General features: G+C 34.8%; 2 protein-coding genes and 1 long non-coding RNA gene across 7 annotated transcripts; all 3 read left to right on the top strand.

Annotated features, from left to right (window-relative positions):
- Positions 1 to 272: 272 nt before the first annotated feature.
- LOC121768383 (protein NARROW LEAF 1-like) lies at positions 273 to 5,489 on the top strand. Of its 3 annotated transcripts, XM_042164875.1 has the most exons (7): positions 273 to 498; positions 749 to 854; positions 2,214 to 2,720; positions 2,908 to 3,051; positions 3,206 to 3,446; positions 3,825 to 4,325; positions 4,724 to 5,489. In XM_042164875.1, exons 3-7 carry the CDS (start codon positions 2,226 to 2,228, stop codon positions 5,122 to 5,124), a joined length of 1,782 nt encoding a protein of 593 aa, XP_042020809.1. In that variant the 5' UTR covers positions 273 to 498; positions 749 to 854; positions 2,214 to 2,225; the 3' UTR covers positions 5,125 to 5,489. The 3 variants fall into 3 exon arrangements, with proteins under 3 accessions (XP_042020809.1, XP_042020808.1, XP_042020807.1); XM_042164874.1 differs by lacking the exon at positions 749 to 854; XM_042164873.1 differs by lacking the exons at positions 273 to 498; positions 749 to 854 and adding an exon at positions 1,112 to 1,401.
- A 126-nt stretch (positions 5,490 to 5,615) lies between these two features.
- On the top strand, positions 5,616 to 7,039 carry LOC121768384 (cytochrome c6, chloroplastic-like). 3 transcript variants are annotated; one of them, XM_042164878.1, is made up of 6 exons: positions 5,616 to 5,823; positions 5,904 to 6,042; positions 6,294 to 6,391; positions 6,468 to 6,499; positions 6,575 to 6,638; positions 6,854 to 7,039. In XM_042164878.1, the coding sequence occupies exons 1-6, from the start codon at positions 5,776 to 5,778 to the stop codon at positions 6,953 to 6,955; spliced, it is 483 nt and encodes a 160-aa protein (XP_042020812.1). In that variant the 5' UTR covers positions 5,616 to 5,775; the 3' UTR covers positions 6,956 to 7,039. The 3 variants fall into 3 exon arrangements, with proteins under 3 accessions (XP_042020812.1, XP_042020810.1, XP_042020813.1); XM_042164876.1 differs by having other exon boundaries at positions 5,895 to 6,042; XM_042164879.1 differs by having other exon boundaries at positions 5,895 to 6,042; positions 6,575 to 6,661; positions 6,713 to 6,995.
- A 1,777-nt stretch (positions 7,040 to 8,816) lies between these two features.
- LOC121769175 lies at positions 8,817 to 10,830 on the top strand. Its single transcript, XR_006043478.1, has 3 exons — positions 8,817 to 9,140; positions 9,509 to 9,609; positions 10,159 to 10,830. It is a non-coding gene; the product is annotated as an uncharacterized LOC121769175 (long non-coding RNA).
- The last annotated feature ends 5,215 nt before the right edge of the window (positions 10,831 to 16,045 follow it).

Raw genomic sequence — 16,045 nt, 5'->3', positions numbered from 1 at the left:
CGATTCTGTTCCATTCAAAATGATACATTTATAAAAGAAATATAATAATTATCACTATTTTATTTCCTCTACATTTATAAAAGAAATATAATAATTATCACTATTTTATTTCCTCTTATTTTATTTTTTCAATACTAATACATAATGCCGTTTGATATAATTTTATACAAAAGAAAATTGGAAAAATAATGAAATAATTGTCAAACCGATGATGATATGATAATTGACAAATCGAGCAGAGACGATTTATACAAAAGCGAGAAGATAATGAAAAGATAAGGACAGCAGTCCACCTTGTCTCCCCTCTCCCTCTCCCTCTCTCTCCTCTCTCCTTCCACGAAATGACGAAATCGAGCGAAAAAGAGGTCGAGGTAGGGGTCGTTTTGGAGCTTGTCGTGTAGCCGCCTGTGCTGGCCGTGGAGTTAGCCCTACAAGCAATTATGAGCTTAGGCGCATCGTCAATGGAGGGGGAATGTTCAACGTGACTCCACAGATAAGGTGCTTTTGCCACATTTCAACTTTTTTATGGACCAAAATTCGTTCGTGTATTTGCACCAGTAGTCCACATTCATAATCTATACCTGAATTATTCGAATTAGGTTTTCCATCAGGTTTTATAAACCCTAGCTTACGCAGATGACTCAGAATTTGCTTTTGCTTTCGCTTTCGTTTATATTTAATGAATTTTGAATACTGTTGACAAATTGAATGAAATTCATAAATTATTCGAGGATCGGAAATGTTGCAGATGCGCCATGGTTATGGTAAAATTATCAGGGAGAAGTTGCTGGAGCGGAAATGTGGGGAATGAATTATTTGAGGAGCAAAATGTGCAACTTTTGGGGAGCAAATATGTATGGGCCCATAATCCCCACCAAAAACCTATAATTTCAATGGAATCCAATTGAAAAAATTGTTAACTTTTTAGCCTCGCCTTCCTTTTCAGCCATTGAAATCTTCTATTGCTTCATCAATAATTTGATCACTCAAATGATAAGGGGCCAAAAGGGGACTATTCCGTGATAGGGACAGCAAAATAGGGAAAGGACTGAGGTTAAAAAGGGTGTTTTAAAAAGACTAGTAATAAACTATCTGTATAGTGTTACAAATACTGGGAATTACTACCTCTAGTCCTCTACCTACCAACCATCGGTTTACAAATACTGGGAGTACTTATTTTCTGTAGTATAATATTGAATCGCCAATATTATTTGTAATAACAGTTTTTCTTTCCAAATATGGCTTCACCCTTTTAACACCCTTCTTCTCTCTCTCACTCTAGCACACTGGAAGAGTGGACTTTCACAAATAAATTCAGTTAGCTTCTCTGTATGAATTCATAGTGGAATAGTCCTTGCACTTTCTGATTGAGATTTCACTCCAATAAATTGAAGGTTGTTGGTGAGTATATTTGTTTTTAGGGTATCAAAATCTTCTGGGCTGTTCACTATCGTTTGAAGTTCCAGTTAAGATTTAATTTATAGTTTTCTGTACTTCCTGCTTCGCTTTTCTTTAGATTATGGGATTTTCGACTCTTGTTTCAGAGGTCTGAGTGTTCACATGGATAGCTTATGTTCATTCTGTGGATATTTACCTCGATGGACTTAGGACTCATCTCTCCCATTTCTTGAACCTTTCAATATGTGTTTATTTTTCTAAAAATAGTACATAGTATCTCTGTTGCTAGCTGAAACCAGATCAATCTTTTCCGCTGGTTAGTTTAACTTCTCTTGAGATTGAAGGTTAATTGAATTAATTTTCTCTACTGTAATGATTAATTAATTCTTGTAACTGGTACTTGTCACGCTAGTTGTAAAATTACTTTGAAATAGGGAGCAATATTATCTTGCTTATATTGGAAGATAGTTTCAGGGATCCTGTTTGATTGCTTGACTTGTAACAGTATCATGAAGATATCTAACACAGATGCAGTAGGAAACTCCCTTACTGTGTTACAACATGATCCATTTCAGGGACATTCCAAAAACCCAAGTTCTAATATTGAGAAGTTGCTTTATTTTCTTGGTTATCTTCCAAATTCCAGCAAAAACATTATGTCCGTAGCCCTTTTCTTGAATGCTGGCTGCTAAACCTGTCATCGACTCATTTGAGAATATAAATACCTTCAGTTTTATTATCTGACTTCCTGAATTTGTTTTATGATTTGGAAACTGTTTATACGCTGCTATATGACGTAATTTCATTACTTGTAGTGAAGCTGACTCATGGATATAAATACGGCTAAAATGGAGTTAAGAGCCCATAACTCCGGATCTTTTCAGTCTGATGAATCAGAAGTTGGTTTGGAGAGGAATTACTGCAACAATCTTAATCTAATTGGATCAAGTCCGCTGCCATCACAAGCCTTTGCATCAAGTGGCCAGATCTCTGAGAGTAGTGCTGCTTATTTTTCATGGCCTGCTTGCAGGATAGCACCTTGTGCAGAAGATAGGGAACATTACTTTGGGAATCTTCAGAAAGGGGCATTACCTGAACACTTTGGTTCTCCGAAAGGGTTGCAAGCTACTACTTTGCTTGAACTGATGACCATCAGGGCATTCCATAGCAAGATTTTGCGGCGCGTTAGTATGGGCACTGCAGTTGGTTTTAGGATTAGGAGGGGCTTGTTGACAGATATACCAGCTATACTTGTCTTTGTTGCTAGGAAAGTTCACAGGAATTGGCTGCGCCCTGCCTACTGCCTGCCTCATGCTCTTGAGGTTCTTATTGCTGGTGCTTATTTCTTTAATTTGTACGATTATTTCGACCATTTCAGAAGCTGCTTTATCCAAACAAGCATAAGATGTATACTGAATTTAAAATAGGTTCTCAGATTTTATTCATGGAGTGATATTGTTAGTTAGTGTCCATCCTTGCATTTTGAGTAATTTTTCATATATTTTGCAGGGGCCTGGAGGTGTTTGGTGTGAAGTTGATGTTGTCGAATTCTGTTATTATGGGGCACCTGCAGCCACCCCTACAGAACAACTCTACACGGAACTTGTAGATGACTGTGGTGGAAGTGATCCATGCATTGGATCAGGTTCACAGGTAATAATCACACTTTGTTTCTTAGAGTGAATACAATCCTTTGCTATATTATGTTGAGTCCATCTAGCTAAAAAGTTTACTAGATGTTTACTTGAAGTTGTTTGAAGTATATTCTTGTGGGGTAAGTATTCAATAACTTGCTTGCATGTTTGAGGTTGCTAGCCAGGGAACTTATGGAACGGTGGGTGCCATTGTCAAAAGCAGGACAGGAAAAAAGCAAGTTGGTTTCTTAACTAATCGGCATGTTGCAGTTGATCTTGACTTCCCAAGTCAGAAGATGTTTCATCCATTGCCCCCTAGTCATGGACCAGGGGTATATTTGGGTGCTGTTGAAAGGGCTACATCATTTGTCAATGATGATCTTTGGTATGGCATTTTTGCTGGAACTAACCCAGGTAACTTACCCCAAGATCTTAGATAGTTGCTGTCAGAAATCCTGTTACATGATACCTAAAAATGTCAGATGTTTATAATATCCCTAAGAAATTAGAGATTAGAAATGATGAAGCTCTCTCTGAAGATAAAGATATTATGTTAACCGAAGGCATTAGAAGCGAAGATTATAATGGAATTATTGATAAAATTATCTGTTTGTTTGTAACACTCAGAATAGCTTAATTATGAGGCTATGTTGCTCTTGTTTCCTTGATATAATGCTCTTTTGACACCTGTTAATAGTTCTTATATGCGTGCATCTGAAATGTCTTCCTGTTTCTTGATTGTGTCAATCTGACACTCTTCAACATATTAATTACAATGCTTTGGTCATGCAGAGACATTTGTTCGTGCTGATGGCGCCTTCATTCCTTTTGCTGAAGAATTTAACATGGCCAATGTGACCACAGTAGTGAAGGGTGTTGGTGAAATTGGCGATGTTCATGAAATAGACATACAGGCTCCTATTGGCAGTCTCGTCGGAAGGCAAGTTGTAAAAGTGGGAAGGAGCTCCGGATTAACAACTGGAACAATAATGGCCTATTCTCTGGAATACAATGATGAGAAAGGGGTATGTTTCTTTACCGATTTTCTTGTTGTCGGAGAGAATCAACAGACTTTTGACCTTGAAGGTGATAGTGGGAGCCTTATCCTATTGACAAATCAAAATGGTGCGAAACCCCAACCTGTCGGTATTATTTGGGGCGGGACAGCTAATCGGGGTCGGTTGAAATTGAAAATTGGCCAGCCCCCAGAAAACTGGACCAGTGGAGTTGATTTAGGGCGTCTTCTTGATACCCTCGAACTTGATCTTGTCACTTCTGCAGAAGGGCTTCAAGGTTTGTGTTTCCAAGCTTCCAACCACTATAAACTTAGCACTTCAATCAGATTTCTGATCCATTTGTTACTTGTAATTGATTTCTTGGAACTGCATGGTCAAATATGCCTAAAGAAACATCTAACCTGTTATTTCTCTTAGCATCACCAATAAGTTCGATATAGAAAATACATCTCAAATAAAAAATGGAAGGGGAATACAAATAAAGATTATGTATGATCAATATAGTCCGAGTCCTCATAATGGTATAAAGGTTTTAACTAGTTATATTGTTATATTCTTGTACAGTCTGATATTAAGGTAGATATCATATTTTATTCAACAGAATGTCTATAGTTTCCCCTAAAACTTCATCTCCTGACTGCATTGTTTTCTTTATTGTCTTGTATTGCCAAATAGCTGCGCTGCTAGAACATTGCAATGCAACAGCAGCAAGAGCTGACTCAGTCGTTGGAACCCTTGAGAGGACCAACACAAAGCATGAAAATAACTCTGAGCTACACCCTCCAAGGATTCTGCATGTTTTGGACAATGATGGTTCTCATCAGGGCTTAATGCCTCCAGCAATTGGTAACGAGTTTCACATTGATTGTGGCTGTGAGGTGGGTCCCAGTATAGAGCACCAGTTCATCCCGTATTTTTCTTGCAAATCTCTTTTGAACACCGAACAAGGGGAAATGACAGACTTGAAAAACCTATCACGGTTAAGAGATGAACCTGAAGAAGATCTGGCTGTTTCTTTACAGTTAGGCGAACGTGCAACTAAGAGAAGAAAGCAATCTGACTCTCCAACCTGTTGATTTTCTTCAAAGCATGACGGCCTCTAGACTTTCCTTGTCTATTAGTCAGAGAAGTATAAACCACTTCCCTCAACGCTCTGATCCTCAGATGAGAGGTACATTACATTTGTAGTATCCAGTTGGCAGGTGGAACCGAGTCTTGCACTGGGAATTCTCACTATTTTTCACCCCTATTTTTTGTGAAAATGTTGAAGCCATTGATATTTATGCTAGTCATATAAATGTGAGAGGCTAATGGTAGATATTACTTGTAATAGTTATGTTTGTATTGTTGCACCTGAAGCCCTTTGTACGGAGATGAAATTATGTAAGCGGTATTCCGCAAAGTGTATATGAGGAAGCAATAATCTACTAAATCTTCTTCATGTGTTGTGATAGCTCAATTTTCTTATTTCATCCTAACATTAAACAGCAGTGTCATAACACTGGACACATTATGCAACATCATTCTGAAATCAAGAATCTCCTCTAGTTGATGTTGAAGGGCGAAAAGGCTCGTGGCCTCATTAAGGGTTGGGCCCGGATCAAGCCCAACCCGAATAAGATCTCACGGTTCTTTTTATTGTAGCAGGACATAAAGTGAGCATGCCACAAGTTCCCATATCTCAGTATTAATGCTATGCCGCAGAAGGGCAGAGAGACAGGAGCAAAATGCAACTAGCATCAGTGGTACCCACAGCTGCCTCTCTCTCTAAACAGGTACCTAATTCTATGTATCGCTTTCTTGAATGTGTTGAAAATGTGCTAAGAAATTTGGAGAAAATTTTGAGGTTTTGCAGCGGAATAACTTCAAGATTTTTGGGGAGCTTGAAGCAAATGGCAACTTGCACAAGCCAGATAAGGTAAAGCTGTTGAGATTCTTGGCCCCACATCTTGTGGCTGCAGTTGTAGCCTTATCTCCCATCTCCAATCCTCCTGGTAAGAAAAGAAAAAAAATGTAGCAAACCTTATCCTTAATCTCTCCAAAGTTGCATATAATCTGCTTTGTAATAATAGCTTTATAGTTGTAAATCACACCTACTATTGGAGAATCTAGATGAAGCTGTGAATAATTGATAGACTCAAGATGCATATTTCCATTAACATATGAGAAACTGGAGAAAAATGACTGTTGATCTTCGTCTAGTAACGTTGCCATTCTGTTTTCTTTTTTGGGTGTAAATGTGCAGTGTCATTAGGGGAGACACTAGATGTGCATAAAGGCGCCACCTTGTTCCGGCGGTCATGCATCGGATGCCACGATGCCGGAGGAAACATAATACAGCCTGTGAGTTCAGCTGCAGCAAAAAGGCTCTCAATCTTCTAAACCTTTGTGTCTTTCGACTAATTTGAATATTTTTCAGGGCGCGACGCTCTTCTTGGACGATCTTAAAAGGTAAACAAACAAACAAACAGCATTCTTTGGTGGCCTCTCTCTCTAACTGAGTTGTGTGCTGTGTGTGTTATGTAGAAATGGAGTTGACACGGAAGAGGAAATCTATCGAGTTACATATTATGGGAAAGGAAGAATGCCGGTAAGATTAAAATTCAAGAAGAAATTAATCTAAGAGGGTGTTTGGCTAAAGCTTATATAAGTAAGCACAGCCAAACACCCTCTTAAGTCTCCCCGTTTTCGGGGTTGAGCACATGACTTGTAGTCATGATATTCATCGCTCGACCAACTAGATCAACCCGTCCTTGGGGTTTTCGATATTCAAACTTGACGAGGATAACGCTGCCTGTGGTGTAGGGGTTTGGAGAGAATTGCATACCTAGAGGTCAGTGCACATTTGGGCCTCGATTGAGTGAAGAGGAGATTAGTGGTTTTTATTTCGTTTTCTATTGTAATTAATACGCTACTTTTTGCTAAATTTTCAATATTTTATGTCAATGATATTTTCATTTCCTTATGCTAAAAAAATGGAGGTTTGAATCACTATGAAATAGTACTACGTTATTGTGGGGTATGCGTAAATTGTAATTAAAAAATTTATAATGATAACTAACCTAACGAAATTCAATTGATTTATACATTTGATAATAAGGATAAAAGACACAAGATCTTGGACGGTTGCCGCTTGCATATACTATTATTCTCTCCATTTTGGATTAAGAGAAAAAAAATAGATTGATTGATGGCCCACAAATTTAAAATAAGTGACAAACTTGCAATATAGATGGCTCTAGCACTAAATTAGCAAAAATTAATATAATGTTAAATATTTCACAGGCACCACATTATAATGAGGAGATATAATGAAAATATTAAAATAAAAAATATTAAGAGGGGGGCGGCTTAATCGACAACAACCGCAACGAACATTAATCACATGAAAATTTCAAGGCTATTAAAGCAAAATTAGACGGCAAAACCATGTGACTCCTATCATCCTATCCATTAATCAAGCATGATATATTAAAATACAAATTATCCCTCTCACTATATATATATAAATATAATAACTACTACTATTATTTATGGATGTGAGAGAGAATATGTGGTCCCTCTCTTCTGTTAGGGCAAGCTTTGTCTTTTATGACATTGTTTGTCAATCATGGACACCAACAACAACAACACCAACCTAAAGTCATATGTTAACCTCTTATTTACATTCAACCTTTTCAAATATTTTTACCCTATATTAAATAAATAGTCCTATCTAACTAACCTCTTATTTATTTACATTCAACCTTTTCAAATATTTTTCCCTAAATAAATAGTGCGTGTAAACTCACGAAGATTAATTAAATTCCACAACATTTTTTCCAGACAAGTGCGATAATGATCTTACATAATGTAAATTGTTGATAACTAATGGCGTAAACATGGAATATTAATGTAATGGAGTGAATGACTAAAAAATTTCATTTAGTGCTAAAAACTAAAAACAAAATAATAAATTTGGTCAGATATGATAATTAAGAATTTTTAAAACTTTCAAAATTTATTTACATTTAAAAAATGTTTTAAAAGTGTAAAAAATGTTACACAATCTAAAATTTGACCTTGTGATTTTACGAATAATTAAGCCTTTTCTCTTCAATATCTTAATGAGAATCCAATGAGCCACATAACATAATATTTGGAACGGTTAAATTAATTAAAAGTTGAAACATAGAGATGTTATATGTCGCCATCGAGATTATCTTTTACTAAAGTACTCGTTTTGTAAACAATGATGATATTACCAATATGTGTCACGTATTTGATGGATTATATATCATTTTACTAAAAAAAATCAAATCTCTTCATATAATCCAAGGAAAAACTTATCAACAGATTATTAACTGTATTTCGGTAGAACCAATTAACCAAATAAAGAAATAATTAATCTTGAAGGATTCATGTATGCTACATTTATGTGTATAAAAACAAAGATTGACGTTTTCTTTTTAAGAAAAAAGTTAAAAACTCTTTGACAACGAAAAGAAAGTGTATAAGTTAAAACATGTGAAGCATTTCAACCCTTCACCTATTTAATAGCTAGACTTGGCAAAAATAAGGATTATTTATTTGAGAATCTCAACTCTTTATGAATTTCTTTTTATACATATATTATATATATGGTTGAGATTTACCATGCTTTGTGTATTTATTTATACTATAGCTGAGTCGTTCCTTAATCTGCGTATCCAAAAGAAACACGTCAACTACAATGAGACAAAGTAGTTACAACTTTTTCTTAAGGGCTTGAATGGTACCTGTGAAAAAGGCAATAATAGGGTGGGAAAGTGGGAAAAGGTTACTGTTTGTGCTCATTTTCCTATCTTTGGTAGCTATGAAAACTATCGGGTGACCCGGTATAAAATCACCGGGTTTCATAGGAGTGGAGATAATTATCGGTGTTGAAGGGAAAATCTTGTCGGCAGAATTTGGTGGTATAAAGTTTATCTCTCTTTCTCAGAAATCTCTAATCAACGATTTCTCCCAAATTTGCCCTCAAACCTCTCCAACTGCAACACCCTACCTCTCCAACTGCAACCCCGCGACACGAAGAAGACGCATTGCCGGCAGCGATTTCAACTTTTCGAGACAGGTACTTCTGCACCTTTTTTGAGTTCGAAAATTTCACCCAAATTCAATACTGAAAATTTTTGTGTTATGAGCCTTGTCGGCGGTCATGTGCTTCGATATGAATTATTATAATGAGTATTGATGTTTGAAATAGTGTTTATAATGGAATTTTGTGGGTTTTTCTGTGAATTTTGCAAGAATTGGTCAGATTGTAATATTGTACACTTTTGTTTGTGAGTCTGTTGGTGATTGTCGGTCGCGATTTCAACTTTTCGCGACAGTTACTTCTGCATCCTTGACTGCGAAATTTCGCCCCAAATTCAATACCTCGAATTTTCTTCTGCATCCTTGGAGTAGTGTTTATAATGGAATTTTGTTGTATGTTTTTAGCCAAGTGCAAGAATTGCTCAGATTGTAAAGTTGTAGAATTGTGTCTGTGGACTTCTCTTCTCCAATCTCTCATTGCTCCCACCACCCCCACTGCATTCCAGGTGTCCCCCTCATCTCTCTCTCTCTAGCTACTTGTTTTTTTACTTGTTAGGTAAATATGGAATGATATTTGGTGAATTGAGTTTGAATTTCGTGCCTTTGTTGCATTTTCATTCATAACCACAACTATGTATCTTGAATTTCTTTAAAGATTCCATCTTTGACACTTTTTTAGACTATCTACTTCTCCTCTGAATTTTGTTAGAGATAAACTCATCAATAGAAGTAAAGATTGTAGTAGTTAGGATTTAGAGGAAGAAACTACTCATTTCTTGTACAATGTTGGCTGATTGAACTCTGGAGCCAATTATGATCTTTCAGCTAAAGTAAGGATAACTGTTGTTTTAATTAACTCACTTAGGTAAAAAAGAACCTTAGTTCTCCCCCTCCCATTCGTTCTTTTTAGGCTGCAAATCGTCTATTTGTGTTTCTATATAGCCTCTTTCTTTCCAAACATTTAGATATACTTAATCTTGTAAAGTAGAATTGTGTGTGATTTTTGGGAATTTTTGGGTTTATTTTGAGATTTTTTTGCTGTGATTATTTCCTAGTTTGTTTAAGATGGTTAAAGAAAGACAACGAAAGATGAAGGAGGCGGAGACAGTTGTAATTATGATTGAGGACATTGTGAGGACACAACAACAAGACCTGCTCACAATTTTGAACATGGTCTAGACAATTATTACCTCGTCGAATATTGGAAATAATGAACTCAACTATCACCTACAACATGTCGTCAAAGCTTCCTGCTCAAGTGAGACACATGGATAGACTGTTTGGTCTAACTGATAGAGACTGCATCAGCAACCTCCGAATGGATCGCAATGCATTTGGGCGTTTATGTCGGATTCTACGCGACAGGTGCGGTTTGGTTGATCAAAGATACGTCCGAGTGGAGGAGCAGGTTGCAATGTTTATATGGATTTGGAGTGAGTGAGTTGTGGGATTCCAGCTATATGTTTATATAGAGGAAGCACGTTTCTGTTGATGGCGCCAAACTCAAGGAACTTAGGCGCCAATTTTTTGGCAGGAAGAATGAAGAAGAGTGGATGGTAATTTCATGTCCCAAAAGGGTATTATTGTCATCACAAGTATTGTCATCATGTGGGAACATATCTCATATCTGCTACCAAACATAGGTATATACAATTTCTGAATTCTCAAAAATGCTACCGAACACTGGAATATATGAAAAATACTATCTCCCAACTTGTGAAAAATTACCTAAAATGTAAACCTATGAAAACACTATCACACAACCAATCACACCCTAAGTGTATATTGTATAACAATATTTTTTATATATATTTCAGTAGTGAAGTACGTAAAGATTCCTGGTCCGGATTGATTCATAGCTTCTACACTAATTTATATATTGAATAATGTAGAAATATAAGAAAGAGAAAGAAGAAAAAAAACAACCTTGCCACCAAAGATATCTATGTGCAATGTAACTATATATGCTGAGAGGGTTGTGATAAAATGGATGAATATATCATAGGACAAGGTGTATGGATTTCATAAAATTCCCTAATATTGGAAAAAAAATATTTTTAGAATTTAAAAGGCAACAAATGGGGAGAAGTTACAGTGGAAGGACCATGAAATCTGTCTGGGCCAAGGACAAAGCTAGCCCATGTGACAGACCCAAGCATGCGCCATTTAATAATATACACATTTATTATTTAAATAAAATGCTTATTTTGGATCTGTTATTTCAATTAGCCCCACTTTTAATTTGTGTCCTACCTATGTTTTAGCCACAATTATTTCACAGTTACAGCTTCAATTATTTCTCTTATGTCAACTCTTCGTATCATAACTTTTTGTTGATTGGAATCAAAATTACTGTTTCTCGAGAGGAATAAAACTATAAAAGAGTCTTAATTATGTAGAGATAAAGCATAGTATATATAAATATAATGTTATATATATAGCATAATTATATGAGGAACGGTCATTATATTTTTTCAGCCCCAAAGATATAATATGGCTTTAATTCGATTTGAGATATCTCATTCATATGTAGTTTCGAATAATATATACTCCTATTTAGTTACTTGTTCTTATTTATAATGTCTTTTGAGACTTTTAATATTTGTAATTAAATGACGTTTAGGAATCTGATATCCCCTTTTATGCTTTTCACTGCTTCATTAAGAATAAACTATGCTTAATGAAGGTTCATTTGGATGCAAACTCGTTTAATTAAATAGGTGTGCAAAAGACTATAATTTCATGATATATACTCAAATTGGAGTAAGTAGTCTTTTTCTTCTTCATATTATATCCTCTATATTACACTATTTTTTTAAAATTCAAGTAGATTATACACTTATTCTCAATATAATGTTCCATTTTCGTCATTGGACAATTAAAAGTCTCATTTTTTCTAATTTTAGGTAAATGGTCCATGTCCATTAAATCATTAAACTTACACCATACTATAAAAATGAAATTCATATTCAACTAACTTTTTTTCACTACACCAAGTCAAAACGGGGCATTATATTACGATCGGAGGGAATATAATTTAAGAGTAATTAATTTACATACCTAATTAACATACATGCACCAATCACCTCAATTAGTAAAATAGTTGAGAACATGGGAAAGTGGTCCTATGCAAGCCTTGTCTCTCTCTCATAGTTTGAGACAAGAGAGAGAGTAGTTGAGGATGAGATATCATACTATTAGAAATGAGAAGCAGTTTGGACAGGCAACAAATCAATGTCAATAGCTGTAAGAAAAGGCCACAAAAAACACAACCATTAAAGCTCTCAACACACTGCACATTTTTCAACTTTATTCACCAAATTTTTCCCATCAAACCCATATATATATACTCATATGCATGGCTCCTGTTCCTATCTCTCTCATCCCCCTCTTCACACACACACACACACACACACACACACACACACAACCCTCTCTCTCTCTCTCTCTACAAATTTGTGTGTTGGTTTGAGAGGCTGAAGCTGCCAGCATGATCTGATCCATTTTTTTTTCAAAACCTATTAATTTTTCTTTCCTTTTGATCAGTCGTTCGAGCTCTCGGATTAATTAATCCGAGAGCTCAAATATTTTTGGAATTTTTAATCTTTTTAAAAAGGGCATCAGGTCATTCTAGCAGCTTCAATCACTCACCAACAACACTATCTATGGATTGGCCATCGCTACGGTGAGTTATGATTTGATTTTTGTAATATATTTAATCGGGAAAGAAGGCGAAGATCTACGGTGAATGCATCTATTTATCGAGTTCATATTTTATTTTATTTTAGTGCATTTGATTTCAATGTGAATGCAGGATAATTTTATTTATTTAATTTTATGTTTTTGTGATAATCTAACGCAATATTTGAGATATTTGTGTAAATGTAAATGCATATGATATAGTAGGATTAGATTAGACTGTACATAAGGCATATAAATCCAGGTTTTTCATTCAAAAGAGAGGGACTGACTGTGGCGTGTTTGTCTGAGAGCATTTGGTTTTTGTGAAAAACAAGTCAAGAATCATCAATTACTCCGCCGGAGATACGGCTTTCCAAACACGACTTTACCGTGCCTCGCAGTTGATCTACCAACAGTCTCATATTTGGACCCTTGTGTAATATGTTGCTCTCAAACATGCAGATATTTTATTCAAATGTAATGTAAAAATTAGGAAAATATTATAAATTCGTGACGTTTTTATATATAGTTGTGACTTGTGGTGAAAATTTAAATAGGTTATCTTGCATTCATTTATGTTTGCCTTCAAATTAGGGTATATACATGTTCTTGTCTTTTTCTGTATCTTATCATTTCCTCAATTTGTTTGAATTGTCAAATTAATTACATATACTATATACTAAGAAATTTGATCTTCAAATTGTACCCAAAAAGAAGAAGAAGAAATGATCTTTAAATTAAGGTATGCTGTAATATTTATGTCTCGTGTATTTCTTTCTTTATCTTATTACTTCCTCAATTTTTAACCTTTGTAACCATATTAGTTACTATGATGAATGTATGCACACAATTAAACACCAAATTAAAGAAGCATTAAAAGTAGTTAAAATCAGAATGGATTTTGAAACGAGAGGTTTATAAAAACAAGAAAAAAATTCAAATTGGTAGTACTAGCTTTTGTCATGAGACTCATCACTAACAATGGATGATAGACCAAAAGTGAAAGCTAGCCTCAAAGGGTTGGGATAGTGATGCCGCTCGTGAGCCACGGTGGGATCGGTCGATCCTCTGTCGGGTCCCCATCTAGACTCACCATTGATTGGGGTGGGTTGGGGTTGGAGTATGTCTTAATGTTACATTAATATGTTTTCAATGTGTAATCAAAATAAATAATACTTCCTATGTTCCACTCAAAATATCCAAATATTTTAGTGACATAAGATTTTAGGAGGAGTTGTTAGGTGGAGTAGTAGAGAGAGAAATGTAGTTAAATATTTTAATGGGGAGAAAATAATTTATTTCTAAATATAGAAAGTGAATATTTGAGTGGGACAAACTAAAATTGAAAAATTGACATCTTGAATGAGTCGGATGAAATACCACTGTATATTGATTGTGGGTCATTTGTATAATCATTACAAATAAATGCTTGTTACGGTCTTTTAGTTGGTTTCTGCCACTCCCTCAAATGCAAATAATGATAATTAAATAATAAAACAGTCTTATAACTATCTATAAAAAACAAAATAATTAATTATTTCCATAAGCATTTAAGCTACAACGGCAGAACTGCTAGCTAGCACACAACATCTATCATAAATTGCACATGCCAAAAATTTGAACTTGCATCGTTACACAATCTATTTCTATCATATTTATAGAGCCAATAATTATCTATATATTAGTATTATGTTTGTCGGCCAGTCGATCTGACATCGCACTGTTGCAATTTAATTAATAAGACGTTTCTTTGAACAATAAATTTTGTGTGTATGTACGTGTGATCAACTCTTTAACATCAAACTTTTTAAATGAAAAATAAATAGATAAAATTGTCACTTATAATCATAGCTACGGAGATAATATTTTCTAAATACCAACATACATGAACACGCATGTGCCCCGACATAGAGACAGTATTGGCATTATTACTATTGGATTAATTATAAATTTTCAATTAAAAATCAAACCCTAATTAGTAAGATTAGTGGCAGCTAATTGACTAGATTTAAGTGGAAATTAGTGACACGACTTTTGATAAACTAAGTCAGAAATGAAAGTGGTTAAAGTAGATTGCCAGTGGACAAAATCAAGAAATAAGTCTTTGGTAACAATTCAATAACCACCACATGGCACATGGATTTGAATAGTTTAATGTTTTAATCAACTTTATGTTCGATTTTTCCAAGGAGAGACAGATTTTGACTTGTCAGCTGAAATTAGTGACATGATTAACTCATTTTCTCTAACGTAAATCATGGTTGCAGCCTCCATCATTTTTCATTGGAATTTGTTAATCATTTCAACTTTTTAGTAATACTACTAGTTAAGTTAAATACAGTATTTAAATATAATAAACATTAAGTGCCAACTTTTTATTTTTAAATCGATTTCCATGATTTGGGAATTGGGAATCAATCGGTCCAATTTTGAAATCTGAGTACATTTGAGATTTAACATTTTATTGGGCTTTCATGATTATTATCTTATCTATCAGATAATATGACCGAAGGCCCACTGGGCTAGCATAGGACAATATTTCAGCCCACTTAAGCCCCATAACATAAAAAATACGGGATTCATGTCAATATATGCAGAAATGTATTACATAATAGTGGCTTAACTTGATAATTTGATGGGTTACATAAACATGGTTAAAATTATAATTTTGGTAAGATTGAGGCGGACTCTTACTTATGTTGGGCTTTAAGTTAAACTTAAATATGATACTCCCTCCGTCCCTAAAAATTTGTCCCATTTTTCCATTTTCGTCAGTCACATACAATTTGTCTCATTTCACTTTTTACCATTTTTGGTAGTGGACTCAATATCCATTAACTCATTCCTACCCACATTTTATTATAAAACTAATATATAAAAGTAGGACCTACATTCTACTAATTTTTTTCAACTCAATTGTCATTATATTTCTTGAAACCCGTGCCAAATCAAAGTGGGATAATATTTAAAGGACGAAGAGAGTATCAAACAATTAAAAATATATAAATACAATTTCCTATCTCGGCATTACTAGAAATAAAAGATAAGAATAAAAAAGAGTTGAATAACTCAACTTCTAGTTCCCACTTAAAAGTTTGTGTTCGACATAATTGGAATATTGTGATTAATAAAATCAAATGAGTAGGAGTAAGAAAAAACTAAGTTATTTTGTCAATATTTTAAGGGTTTGGTAGGCAATACTAAAAATCATAGGGCGTTGAATGCTCGTGATTTTCTTCCATAAACATTAAATAATTCCAG

Source organism: Salvia splendens, chromosome 15 (genome assembly GCF_004379255.2).
Source record: "Salvia splendens isolate huo1 chromosome 15, SspV2, whole genome shotgun sequence".
NCBI lineage: Eukaryota > Viridiplantae > Streptophyta > Magnoliopsida > Lamiales > Lamiaceae > Salvia > Salvia splendens.
This window is presented reverse-complemented; position numbering and strand designations above follow the sequence as displayed.

Bases quoted from the DNA above. Each gene is read 5' to 3' on its own strand.
- LOC121768383 (XM_042164874.1), top strand. From the start codon at position 2,226: ATGGATATAAATACGGCTAAAATGGAGTTAAGAGCCCATAACTCCGGA. The intron at 3,447-3,824 runs GTAACTTACCCC...TTGGTCATGCAG, and splicing joins TTTTGCTGGAACTAACCCAG to AGACATTTGTTCGTGCTGAT. The intron at 4,326-4,723 runs GTTTGTGTTTCC...ATTGCCAAATAG, and splicing joins TTCTGCAGAAGGGCTTCAAG to CTGCGCTGCTAGAACATTGC.
- LOC121768384 (XM_042164876.1), top strand. From the start codon at position 5,776: ATGCAACTAGCATCAGTGGTACCCACAGCTGCCTCTCTCTCTAAACAG. The intron at 6,043-6,293 runs GTAAGAAAAGAA...GTAAATGTGCAG, and splicing joins TCCCATCTCCAATCCTCCTG to TGTCATTAGGGGAGACACTA. The intron at 6,392-6,467 runs GTGAGTTCAGCT...AATATTTTTCAG, and splicing joins GAGGAAACATAATACAGCCT to GGCGCGACGCTCTTCTTGGA.